Source organism: Panicum virgatum, chromosome 2N (genome assembly GCF_016808335.1).
Source record: "Panicum virgatum strain AP13 chromosome 2N, P.virgatum_v5, whole genome shotgun sequence".
In the NCBI taxonomy this organism is placed as follows: Eukaryota; Viridiplantae; Streptophyta; class Magnoliopsida; order Poales; family Poaceae; genus Panicum; species Panicum virgatum.
Window position 1 is genome coordinate 65,075,540 of NC_053146.1, and position 14,142 is coordinate 65,089,681.

General features: G+C 51.0%; 1 protein-coding gene across 1 annotated transcript; it reads right to left on the reverse strand.

The window, feature by feature from the left end:
* Positions 1 to 12,866: 12,866 nt before the first annotated feature.
* On the reverse strand, positions 12,867 to 14,142 carry LOC120658577 (cytosolic sulfotransferase 5-like). Its single transcript, XM_039936844.1, has one exon. The coding sequence runs from the start codon at positions 14,114 to 14,116 to the stop codon at positions 13,091 to 13,093; it is 1,026 nt and encodes a 341-aa protein (XP_039792778.1). The 5' UTR covers positions 14,117 to 14,142; the 3' UTR covers positions 12,867 to 13,090.

Sequence of the window (14,142 nt, forward strand, 5' to 3'; positions counted from 1 at the left end):
AACCCGGAGGAAGTGGTTGACCGATCCACGAGGCGCAGATCTCCTCGGAGTCCTCCGGAACGCATCCTGCTAAAAAATATAAAACAACAAGCCTGAGTATTCTAATACTCAGCAAGACTTACCCGTCCATGGGTATACTTAGCCCATTATCTAGACATGCAAGGCTGTTTGGCTCTGGAGTTATTTTGCTGAAAAACTGCTAATATTGAATCTTTACTTTCAATATTTTAGCGCCAATTGAGTTGACCCCTATAACTTAGGTTTGCCTAGTTCTCTAGAGCATACATGATTGATCACATTAATCTTTAGTAACATATAACTCCATTCTTCCCTTCCAGTCCCATTCCACTTCTTTACTACGATGCGACGAAGTGACCAAGGTTCTCATAACCGTGAGTCACGGCGAATCGATCCGATTTAATCTTGCAAGGTGGACCTAACACACACGTCACATATAGGCCCCGTCGGACCCTACGTGGCAACCCTTCACATATGCACCCCGAACAGCCGAACTGCCCTGCGACCCGGGACTACTAGCCCCACCGATACCAACGAAGGGTCAGCCATGAGTTTGTATACTAGCTCCACTGGAGAAGACAGTATCAAGTCCGCCTACCGGTGCACATATGGTACTGAGCTTACAGGTTTCGACTACCTCCTACTCCCGGCATGTGGTTAGTACTGTTTAAACTTGGTCAGCACGGCCAGCAACGGTACGGTCCTCAATCGACACAGGCGGAGACTCAACTTTCCTTTATTCCATGGTCATGTCCAACTTTCTCTCCGCCCGGTCTCCATTTCCATTCATAGCATTATTTCTCATATAACTGTCTGAAGTAACAACCCTATATCTCGCGGGTGACAGGAAATCACCCGTCTTCTACCGAGTTGACTTAAGCATAGCAGTGCTAGCGATAACTGAACTAGTAAAGACACTGGGTATCCATGATTATGCATCTATGGTTCCAATCAATTCCTTGAACGTAAATGCACAATACTTTAAATATAACATGGAGTAATTAAAACAAGGGTCATGCTCCGGGGATTGCCTTGCAGGTCAGCGAGGTTAGCGATTGCTTCGGGAGCGTGCTCAACGGCGTCCTCCTGCTACTCTCCTGCTTGCGGCTCCTGGATCGGCTCAGCGACCAACTCGTAGACGGCTTCGTTCATGGTATCTAAACGTATAAAAAGATGCCATGCAAAAGTCAAAATGGTGCATGAAATGATATAAGTGCTCAAGATGCAACGCAAAGCGATTAAAAGAAGCTAAAACTGGGTAAGCAAAACCAACTAGAGATTTTATTTATTGCCAAGCAAATAGAAACAAATTATTTTCAAGTGCAGCCTATTTTGATTCGAAAGTAAGAACACAAGATTAAACTAAAACCAAGCCACTATTAAAAAGATACACCACAGAAAATACTTTATTTAGCGACCACTAAAACGAACACCATAGCTAGGAACAAAATAAATGCAAAAACATAGCTTGCAGCTCTAAACGAGCCACCCAAAAATTACCAGCAAGACAAGATATCGAAAGAGTATGCAACAAAAATCTACCAACATTTATCGATGGCTGAAACATTTATTTTCGCCCTGGAAAGAAAATCATGCAATATTAGATCCACAAACATGCACATAGGCTATGCACCTAAAATTTTTTCAGTGGACTACACATACAAATATTATGATACTGCAAAAATTTCATAATTTTTAGAACAACGAAAAAGCAAGAATAAATTAATTACGATTAAACACAAAGCAAAATATAGCACAAGCAAAACTGACAGCTCACAAGCATGGATAATTTTCCTCTGAAGTTCTGAACCTCACGAAACTAACAAAATTGAGTTTGCATTTATAGCATTTTTATGAGAATGGATATGCATTTTTGGAACTAACAGCCAAAATAACAAAAAGAAAACAAAAAGGGGCTGATAGGCGGGCCCCACATGCAAGTGGGAGCCCAGCCCTCAGCTCTCCCCTGCTTCAGCCCGCGCACGCGCGTGGCGGCGGCAGCGCAGGGGCGCGCGCACGGCGGCGCGGAGGTCCGGCCCGGTCGTGGCCGGCCGGCGGCAGAGGCGGGGCGCGCCCGCGGCCAGGGGCCCAGGCGACCCCCGGGAGTGAGGCGGCGTCGCGCGAGGCCGCGCAGAGGCGACCCGCGGCCATGGCGCCCGCGACGGTGTTCCGCCGGCGGCGGCGCTAGAAGGGGAGGGGAAAGAGCTCGGGGAGGATGAGGGGGACTCGGGGAAGCTCACTATGACCTTCAATCGGACCGTGGAAGGGCGGAGGAGGGTCATCGACGAGAGGGCGGAGCTTCGGCGCGGCAACGATGGCGGACGCGGTGGTCGTGAGGCCGATTCGGCCGGGGAGCGGGTCGGTCGGCTCGGGGAAGGGGCGTTGGAGGTGCGGGGTGAGGCGAGGAGGGTTGGGGTGCGGGGAATCGAGAAGGGGCGGCGAGTTTGGCCGGCATGAACGCCGGCGGCGGCCTGCTCGGGCTCGGCTCGGCTGCGTGCTCCGCATGGGCAAGGAAAGAGGAACGGGGAGGCAAAATCAGACTTGGCGATCGCAACGGCAGTGGAGAGCTTAAGCGGCGCTGGGTCTCACCGGCACGGCGACGCGTGGCGTCGCCGGCTCTGCACGCCGTCGCCGTGGCAAAAACAAGGGGCACAGTACCGAGTTTGAGTGTTTTTGATCAAATTTTGACCGTCCAAAACTCCGAATTTCATATTGGCACTCGAATCTCGGTCAAAATAGAAGTTGTAGAGGACAAGATGATCTACAACTTTGTTTTTGGGCACAACTTGTTTTGAAGCTCGGATCATGGCGAAAAATGTGCTCGAACTCCGCTAAAATCAAATTCACTTTACAACTTGATTAGCGCTAATGACCTTGGTTAGTCCTAATTAGCGACTAAACCCATGATTAGCGCCAGAAATTAATCCTAGGTGTTACAGCGCGGATCCCAGGAGGGAGCTCCGCCGCGAGGCTCGCCGCTCGGCACGAACCGCCGGCCTACCACGCCCCGTCGCGAGCCGCCACCGGTTCTCAATGGCGCTCTGCCCGTCATGCCCCTCCACCCCGCGCCGCGCCACACCTCCGCCTCCAGCCCGCGCCGCGCTTCCGCCTCCGTCCCACGCGGCTGCCCCACGCCGCCGCGGGTCCCAGAGCAACAGCTGCTGCCCGCTCCGGAGACAAGGCGGAGCCGCGGCGTTCCGGCCGCTCCCCGCCGCGGTCTCCACCTCCCCTGCTCATCCCCGCGGGCTCGCCTGGCCCCGCCGGCAGCATATGCATTCGAGGAGAGAGGGATTGCAATTTTTCATCGCCTCTCTCCTCCAAAACAATTTGCCTCCCGAGTATGCCTTCTCTGTTGGAGTAGACGCCTCGCGTGAATAGTTGAGGTTGGAGAGGCAAAATGCATTTGCCTACCTCTGTTGAAGTCAGTCTTTGGCTAGTCTCAGTAGCAGATTCATAGAGTTTCATGCATTAAATTTTATATGCCACATTAGTATTTTTGATGACTTGGCATCATCATTATGAGGAGAGAGTAGAGTGAGTTTCAGAGAATGAGAGGAGAGTTTTATCTCCATAAAACCCACATACGATTACCTAGTTCGCTGTTTTTAGAAACCGTGCCATGAAACTTGCACTGACACTGACCTTACCACTACCATTGTCTTGCGTTCTCACCTTGGTTGCATTGGGAATGGCCGGAGGTTTAGGTAGGTGTAGCCCGAAGCAGCCAGTAGCTGCGGCTACTCGCCTTGGGACAAAGCATGCACGCGCAGCCTGCGGAGCCAGGCATGTCCGTTTCCCGACGCGGGCGTTCCACGGTCGTCTTCCCGAGACGAGACGGCCGGGAGGATCGGACCCAATGCGCACGCTCACGCAAAGCAATGCAATGAAGCCATGCCACCCCCAGGCGACCATTCCTCGGCGTTCAGATGGAGAAATCTCACTGGGCTCCGTCTTTCGGAGGAGGCCACATATCCATCTGCCGCTCTGCGCGACCAAGAACCCAAATACGCATGGCTACCGCCGCTGCCGAAGCTGGCACCCGCGACCGCGAGTCCCTCGGCGCGAAGCTCGACCGCCTCATGGAAGACAACTTCAAACGTGGGCTGGGATTCAAAGCAGGCCGGGGTGACCCACGTAGATCGGCCCGCGATCCCGGCCAATCTAAGGGCAGTCCCAATACAGACTCCATTTATAGAGTCTAAGTCTCAAAGACTCCATCACAAGAAACTATATTTCCCAATGCAAAGTGTGTTACTTTAGTTTATATGGCCCACTTATCTCTCTCACATTCATTCTTGATTTGCGTGAAGACTTGGAGTCTAAATATGACTTGGAGTCTTGATTTCTCTCTCTTCCATAAATATACTACCACATCAGCAAAACACAATAAATAAGAGACTTAGACTCCATGGTAGAGTCTGGGTTGGGACTGCACTAATGGATTTTTTTTTCTTTTGAGGGGGCTGATATAATGGAATTAATCACCTCTTATCCTCGTTATCAGTGGAGCAACGAGTCCTCTGCATGCATGAAGGCGGCGGCGTGCGGAGCCTCTTGGCGTTCCCAGGCCAGCCGATTCGTTTCCCACGCGGCGCGTTCCACCTTCCACGCTTCGTCTTCCCGAGACGATCGAGACGGCCGCCGCGGCCGGAGCGAATCCGCGCGCATGCAGCGCAATGAAGGCATGCGCCGTCGTCACCTCTCCCACCTTGCTCTACCGCTACAAATACCCTCCCTCTTCCCACGCCTCGCACCACCAGATTGCATCGGTCGCTCTCGGTCATCCAAGAACCAGCCGCGCCGCGCGCTAGCTCCAGCCTGCTCCCGTAGCTCGTCGAGCGCGATGGCGAAGGACGACGAGAAGGTCGCCGGCGGTGCTCGCCGTGGGCGCCGTCATCTCTTACTACCTGTGGCCCGTGGCGGCCCCGGCGGCGGTCGTCATGATGAAGGCGCCCGGCGCCGCGGGGTTCCTCATCTCCCGCGCCGCCTTCCTGGCAAATCCGCAGGGCTATTTCGCCCTTCTCCGCACCGCCGGAGCGGCAGCGGCCGCCGCCGCGTTCGCCGCCTAGCGGCGACCCGAGCTAGTAAGAGTAAATAAAAGATGGCCGGTGGGCGGTGGCCGCACGCGACTTCGGGCGTTTGGCCGTGGTTCCCTCGTGCTCGCAGCTGCTGCTAATTTGCCATGAATGTATGCCGACCCTATCGATCTTAATGTAATATTATATCAGTTCATGGCAATGGTTTCGCACGGCGACGACATTCTACTCGTATTGCGTTACTGCTCATCGATGTTGTCCTTCGCGACCATTGATCTCGTTGTGACGTGGCATACTACTCGGGCTCTTATACGTTCTCACTTCCCTCCCTTATGAAAATAAATGCTAGAATTTTCCTTTTTGTTTTCTTCCGGCGGACGTAACGGGGACACGTGAGCAGCGCGCACAGAGAAAACTTTGGGCACGAGTCGCCCGCACGGCACGGTAAAATTCTCGCACGAGCATCAACGTAAGCCAAGCTCACTCTACACGTCGGCTCGAGCAGACGCCAGGAGACGCGTGTCGGGCGGCGGGCGCTCGACCAACGCCCGGATCCACCTCAACCCAGCCCGCTTGTCCTGGCGTTCGTGCCGGGCTGGCCTATAAATAGGGCGCCGCAACGCTGCGCACCCGCACCTCCGTCTTCAGCACACGCCGTTACGGTGTCTATCTTCTCACGCGCTGTCACTCGCAACCCACGCACGCAAAGCTCCTCGCCGGAGACCCCTCTTTGTTCTTGAACGTTAACGCACTAGCAAGCTAGCAGCAACACGATGGTTTTGACCCCTGCCGTTGTCCTCCGCACAGCCGCCGGCGTGGCCGTTGGCGCGGCGTGCGCCTACTTCCTCTGGCCGGCCGCCGCTCCGATCGCCATGATGAAGGCCCCGGGGGCCGCCGGCCTCCTGATCTCGCGGGCGGCGTTCCTGGCCAACCAGCAGCTCTACTTCGAGCTGCTCCGCACCGCCGGGGTCCAGGCCGCGGTGGCCGCGTTCGCGGCTTGATCCGTCGAGCTCGGTCGTCGCCGCGCGCGTGCCGGTGTGGTGCCGGCGTCCGGCGTTTGGGCTGACCAAGTTCTAGTACGTGTAGTATTAGGCTGTCACTGTAGCTGTGGTGTCATGAATGTTGTCCTACTTTCTGATGCATGTGGTACATGCGGTGAAAGGTCCCATCTTTTGTGCCCCTGGCCTCGCTCTATACCGTGCTGTGATTTCCACGTCAGGGCGTCCGCAACGGTAGGTGTCGTTGCCGGCTTAGCTCCACGTGGAAGACGGAGAGAGGAGGGAGCCAAGCAGCCATCGACGAGCAAATCGCCGGACGATTTCACGCATCTCGAGTACCTGTGAGAAGAACAGGTGGGATCAAAAGGTAAAAAAAGAATGCATTCTCTCTCCGTCCAACTCGCTAGCTATTTCTTTTGTCTCACTGCGGATGGCCTCAGTTTAGTTTGGGCCTCTATGGAATTTCTTTTGAAATAGGAAGGACTGCGGGTTAATTTTGAAGAAACTCAGGGTCTCTTTAGCAAAAGCGCCGGGCGGCTCTGGTTTGGCTCGGATCTAACACATCCGATCCGTTGGATCTCGATCTAATGGCTGAAACAGGGTGGGGCGCGGCTTGAGACGCGGCTGCTGGCTCAGCTGCGGCTTGGCTAGCGGCTTTGGCGACGGAGCGGCTTGGCGCTAGGCGGAGTCGGCGGCTCGGGCGTGCGGCGCTTTGTGCCGGCGGCGAGCAGAGGCGGCGGCGGACCGCCGGAGTACACCGAAAACGGTGCTTCGGGGCTCGGTTCGTGGCGGGGTTAGGCCGGGGAGGGAGACGGGGCGACGGGGAACGCGGCTAGGGGGTCTAGGAGGTGCGGCGGTGGCCGCTCGGCGGCGAGGGGGGGAGCCGCGGCTTCGGTGAAGAATCGTCGGCGAGATAGAGCGACAGAGAGAGAGATGGGAAATGTGGTATGGGCCGGGCTTCCTCACCACCTCACCTAGCTCCGGTGACGAACGGGCGGCGAAGAGGCACGGCGGGGCGGCGGATCGACGGCGGTGGCGCACGGGAGCGGTGCTCGGTGGCGGCGGCACAGAGCTGCAGAGCGAGGAGCGTCGACGGCGGCGGCGCACGGGAGCGGTGCTCGGTGGCGCAGAGCGAGGAGCGTCGACGTGGGGCGGCGGCGGCGGAGGTCGAGGCGGAGGATGGGAGTGGAGGCACGGCGCTTATATGGTAGAAGCCTTTGGCACCGGGTGATAAAGTCACTCGGTACCTAAGGCAGCCTTAGGTACCGGTTGGGTATCCAACCGGTGCGTAAATAAAGCTTAGGTACCGGGTGACCTCCCACCCGGTGCCTTAGGTGCCCAACGGGCGGGAAGTGAAATTCCCCTTTGGCACCGGGTGGGGAACGAAAAACGGTGCCTTAGGGTCTTTGAAATTTAGTTTTGTAGATTTCTGGCGAGATGAGATCTGAAATCTCTCGATAGCTCAATGGTAACTCTGTGTAATTTGTGCGCCGCGGCCACGGTTCGAACCCGCGTCCAACCCCCTTTTTTCGAATTGGCTGCCTTAGGTACCGGTTGACAATTCTAACCGGTACCTAAGGATTTCTTTTAATTACTACATAATAAAGCATTCAGTTGCATAACTAATTATTTTAATTGCATAATAAATCAAATAATTGCATAACAAATCATTTAAATGCACAATAATTCTAATTACAACATGATAAATCATTAAATGCATAACTAATTATTTTAATTGCATAATAAATCAAAAAATTGCATAATAAATCATTTAAATGCATAATAATTCTAATCACTACATGATAAATCATTTAGATGCATAAATAATTATTTTAATTACATAATAAATCAAATAATTGCATAATAAATCATTTAAATGCACAATAATTCTAATTACTACATGATAATTCATTTAGGTGCATAACTAATTATTTTAATTGCATAATAAATCAAATGATTGTATAATAAATCATTTAAATGCACAATAATTCTAATTACTACATGATAAATCATTTAGGTGCATAACTAATTATTTTAATAGCATAATAAATCAAATAATTGCATAATAAATCATAATAAATCAAATAATTGCATAATAAATCATTTAATTGTCCAATATATCAATTCATTGTATAAGAAATCTAATAATGTTCACAAAAAATATTACAAGACATAATCATTCAACTAAGGGAATATTAACGATGGTTCGCTTTACAATCGTCCCTTCATTATGATCATGACGTGTGTACGGAGCCTTCTCTTCGGCTAAAAGAATACTTGTGTCAACCTACACTGCGAACGGAGTCATATCTTCAACCTTATTGTATTTTTCTTCATCTGTGACATCGTCGACTCCCTCAATTTTCCTTTTTCCTGCCAGAACAATATGACGCGTTGGCTCATCTCCGACACCTACAAATCTTGATTTATTCCTGGACTTGTTCTTTCTCGGTTTGCTAGACATGTCCTGCACATATAAAACTTGAGTGACATCTTTAACTAAGACGAATGGTTCGTCTCGATAGCCAAGCTCTTTGAGGTCTACCGTTGTCATTCCGTACTCGTTGACATCGACACCTTTTCCTGTGAGTTTAACCCATTGACAACGAAATAGAGGTATTTTCAATGGCCTATAGTCGAGTTCCCAGATCTCTTCAATGTAACAAAAATATGAGTTTGTTTGGCCACTAGAGTCGGTGGCATCTATACGGACACCACTATTTTGATTGGTGCTCTTGTTATCTTGGGCTCTTATATAAAATGTGTAACCATTAATTTCATATCCTTGGTACATCAAGATTGAATTTGCCGGACCCCTGGCTAGCCAAGCTAGCTGCTCATGAATTTGATCGTTAGCCATGACTTCATTCTGCAACCAGGTGGCGAATGTATCGTTATGATGTTTTGTAATCCATGTCTCAGACTTCAAAGGGTATATGCTTCGCACGATTTGCATGTGCTCCTCCATGTATGGATCCACCAAGGCTGATTGTTGCAGAACTGTGAGATGTGCTTTGCTCAATGTGGCATGATCTGTGGCATTTACTGATTTTCTTCCAAATGTGCCCTTTTCAATGAGCCGCCCCTCATGACGTGATACTGGAATCCTAATTGGGCAGAGTTCTTCCACATAGTCAACACAAAACTCAATGACCTCCTCTGTGACGTAACCCTTCGCAATGCTTCCTTTTGGATGAGCCCGATTACGAACGCATTTCTTTAGGACTGCAAACTATCGTTCAAAAGGGAACATATTATGAAGGAAAATATGACTGAGAATACCAATCTCTTTGACCAGGTGAACTAGAAGATGCGTCATAATATTGAAGAATGATGGAGGAAATATCATTTCAAGACTGACTAAACTTTGGACAACATCCTCTTGTAGCCTGCTTAAACTCGATGAATCGATTGCCTTCTGAGAAATTGTGTTGAGAAAGGCGCATAGCTTTATGATTGTTGCTCGAATATTAGTTGGTAGAATACCTCTAAGTGCAACTGTAATCAATTGCGTCATCAACACGTGACAGTCATGGGACTTTACGTGTGCGAATTTCTTCTCTTTCAAGTTCAGTAGCCTCTTTATATTCGAAGAGTAGCCTGATCGGACCGTGATACTGTTCAAAAAGTCAAACATACTTTGCTTCTCTTCCTTACTAAGAGTGTAGCACGCAGGACCTAGATAATGACGTCATTTATCCCTTTTTTCTGGATGTAGGGTGGCCCGTTGTTTCATACGTTGAAGATCTTGCCGCGCTTCCAATGTATCCTTTGCCTTACCGTAGACACCAAGGAAACCTAGAAGGTTCACACAAAGATTTTTTTGTTAGGTGCATCACATCAATTGCGTGGCGGACGTCTAAGACATCCCAATAAAGTAACTCCCAAAAAATACTCTTCTTCTTCCACATAGATGCACGTCCGTCATCACTCTGCACTGATTTGCTGCTGGGTCCTTTTCCGAATACTACTTTTATATCTTTGACCATTTCAAACACTATTTTTCCACAACGGTGCCTAGGTTTGGTACGATGATCTGCTTTTCCATCATAGTGAGCATGTCTCCTCCTTAATGGGTGCTTGATCGGAAGAAATCGACGATGACCCATATACACGATCTTCCTACAGTGCTTGAGGTACATGCTGTCGGTTTCTTCTAAACAATGGGTGCATGCCCTATAACCCTTATTGGATTGTCCAGAGAGGTTACTTAGTGCTGGCCAATCGTTGGTGGTTACGAAAAGCAATGCACGAAGGTTAAAATGATCCTCTGCGTGTGCACCCCACATACGAACACCCTCCTGTTTCCACAACAATAGAAGATCCTCAATCAGTGGTTTCAGATACACATTTATATCGTTACCGGGTTGCTTCGGACCGGGGATAAGCACCGGCATCATAATGAATTTCCGCTTCATACACAACCAGGGAGGAAGGTTGTATATACAGAGTGTCACAGGCCAGGTACTATGGCCACTGCTCTGCTCACTGAAAGGATTCATGCCATCCGCACTTAAGCCGAATCTTATATTCCTCGCATCATTCGCAAATGTTGGGAATGTTATGTCCACTTTTCTCCACTGCGACCCATCAGCGGGGTGTCTCAACATATTGTCTTGCTTACGTTCTTCTTTGTGCCATCGCATCAATTTAGCATTCATTTTGTTCATGAACAAACGTTTCAAATGTGGTATTAGAGGAAAATACCACATCACCTTGGCAGGCACCCTCTTCTTGACACGTATCCCCTCAACGTCGCCTAGATCATCTCGAGGGATCTTATACCTGCATGCGTTACATACAGGGCATGAATCCAAATTTTCATACTCACCTCGATATAGGATGCAGTCATTAGGACAAGCATGTATCTTCTGTGCCTCTAATCCTAAAGGACAATCAACTTTTTTTGCCTCGTATGTTGTCTCCGGCAAGGTGTTACCCTCAGGGAGTAAGTTTTTTATAAGTTTCAGCAACTCCTCGAATCCCTTGTCAGACAAATCATTTGATAACTTCCATTGCAATAATTCCAATGTGGTACCCAACTTCTTTTGGTCTTATTTGCAATCAGGGTATAACAATGTTCTGTAGTCCTCCAACATACGCTTCAGATCTCTCGATTCCTTTTCTGTTTCGCAACCTTCCTCAGCTTCGCGCAGCATCTGACTAAGATCATCTTCTACAGCGTATCCTTCAGTATCTTCTTCAGGCTCACACATTGCAGTGTCATTGAAAAAGGAATTATAATTGGCTGCAAAGTCAGGAATCCTGTCCTCTTCTTCTACATTATTATCCAGCACAATTCCTCTTTCGCCATGATTGGTCCAAACATAGTAGTTCGGCATGAAACCACTATTGAACAAGTGACTATGGATGATTCTTGACGATAAGTAATCCTTCTCATTCTTACAGAATTTGTATGGACAACGAACAAAACCGCTATACTTGTGTTTCTCGGCCGCTTCTATGAATTCATGCACGCCATCCATGAACTCCTTTGAACGCCGGTCGGCCATGTACATCCATTGCCGACTCATCTGGGTCCACAATACATCATTGTACTGTACAAATAGTTCATTCATACTATCAATTTATAACAATATATTTATATAATTGATAATGCATATAACTATAATAAATAGATACTATTCACTTATCAAATAAATTGATAAAACATATAAATACAATAATTTGATAGTATTCAAATATCAAATAAATTGATAACGCATATAACTACAATAAGATGCTACAAATAAAAATAATTATCACATGTATAAACTAAAACAAATAATAACTGTTTCTAAAAATTAATTGCTAAGTTATAAAGAAAAATAACTAACTTTTTTTTTTAAAAAAGCAAAAATTCGTCTCCCCTCACCTCACTCAGCTGCCATGAACAATGAGTTCACGACAGCTTGAGGGGGGGCTAGGGTATTTATAGACTCGGGCCAAAGTCACCGGTTGGTTTTAATGACCCGGTGCTAAATTTTGTTCAATAGCACCAACCGGTGCCTTAGGCCGAGCTCCTGGCAGCTGCCACATTTCATCACCATAGGAACCGGTTATTACCATCAACCGGTGCCTATAGCACCGCCTTCATTTGGTACCGGGTGGTGGTTCAAACCGGTTCCTATGCTGACACATTGGAACCGGTAGGAACCACCACCCGGTGCCAATTGTCCTCCACTAGGTTTTTCCAAAGCCAAAGGTACCCATCGGTACCGGCTGCAACAGCAGTTGGTACCTTTGGCCTGGACCGATGGTCCGTTTTCTAGTAGTGTGAAGAATATACTACGGTACTACTGCGTTGCTAATTCTGTACTCTGCTTTGGATTTCGTCGCTTGAAACGTTTCTCATCAGGCACTGCCACGCTTTCCCTTAACATCTCTAACGAATTAAGACATGAAACGGAAGTCCTGACCTTAAGATCTGGAAGCACTAATTCGTACCGACACAAAGTGGTCGACGTCGCGGTCTCGCGCTGCTGGTGAGCCTCGTCGTCGCGCACGACGGTGACGGCGTCGTCCTTGAGCGTGGCATCGGCGGGGAGGCGCCCGTAGCCCATGGCCACGGCCGGGGCGGGGCCGTCGTCGATCTTGCCGGCCTCCAGGTCCTTGAGGAGGCACTCGGGGGTACGAGTGATGGCCTCCTGCTGCTCCAAGCAGCCGACGACGCGGTGCCGGTGCGCGAGCTTGGGGGAGGGAGAGGAGGTAACCGAAGTAGGCGTTGAAGAAGACGCTATCACCAGCGCGCGCTCGTACCACCTCGCGACCTTGCCAACTTCATTAAGGTCATGAGGTGTCGAATGATGCAAAATTATTGAAGATAATAATTTAATAAAATTCACATATATGTTGGCACACTCCCATTATTGCTCGACCGAAGTTAAAAAAAAAGATTACATGGAGTTCCAAACTTCTCCCGCAACGTGGCCACGGGAAGTTCCAAAACATGTTCGTGCAGGTGCCAGTGCCACCAAGTGCATGCCGACAGAATCGCAAAGATTCGTTCCAAAAAGGTCAGCATCTCGAAAATGATCGTCACGCGAAGTCCAGCTTTGTTCCTTGCAGCTTCTCGCGGACGATCCCGTCCAGCCGCGCCGCCATCTCCGGCGTCATGTGGTTCGCCCAGTCCCCGGCGACCCCCTTCCGGAAGAAGGCGTCGCGCGGCATGGCGCGGTACCTCCCCGCGGTGCCGCTGGCAGCCTTGTTCACCTCCAGCCCCTTCATCTTGTCGAAGCTGCAGAGGTCCACGACGGCCTCGACGTCGCCGGCGGCCTCCTCGGCGGCGGTGAACGGACGGCCCATGAACTCGGCCAGCCGCCGCACGTTCGCGCCGGCGTCCCGCAGCAGGTCCTCGTACTTGATGAAGAGCACCCGGTCCGGGCGCGCCACCCTCGCGCGCCAGTAGGAGAGGACGTGGTCCCAGACCGGGCCGGCCGCCACCGTGCCGTCGCAGACGGACTCGAACGTCTCGTCGAACGAGAGGTCCGGCTTGGCGCGCCGGAGGAAGTGCCACAGCGAGACCACCATGTCCTTGGGGTCCCTGCACACGTACACGACCCGGCACCCGCCGCCGGTGACCGGGGCCGGCAGCAGCGTGTAGGGCAGGTGCGTGTTCATGAGCCGCGGCGACGGGAGCGCGTCCAGCTTGGCCTCCTCCCCGGACGCGAAGATCTCGTCGACGAACGGGACGCAGTCGTGCGGGTTGAGCCGGCGGAGCGGGTGCCCGGCGCCGGCGGGCGGGTGCGCGCCGCGCGCCGCGGCGGCGAAGGCCAGCGCCTTGAGCCACGTGGTGCCGCACTTGGGGTAGCTGGCGAGGACCACGTCGTCGGGGCGCGGCGCGAAGCGGCGCTGGAACACGATGGTGCCCGGCACCCAATGCTCCGGCAGCCAGAAGCCCTGGTACAGGCGCAGCTCAAGGATGGACTGCTGCCGCCGCGGCAGCGCCGCCACGAGGTCGCCGAACTCCTCCTTGGGTGTGTGCTCTGGGACCGTGCCGTCGTCGACGTCCTTGAACGGGACGGGACCCGAAGGAATCGCGGCGTTGGCAGCGTCGGAGGCCATGGAAATGAGAAGCGAAGCAAGTGACT

Excerpts from the sequence above, each read along its gene's own strand:
- LOC120658577 (XM_039936844.1), bottom strand. The coding sequence starts at position 14,116 with ATGGCCTCCGACGCTGCCAACGCCGCGATTCCTTCGGGTCCCGTCCCG.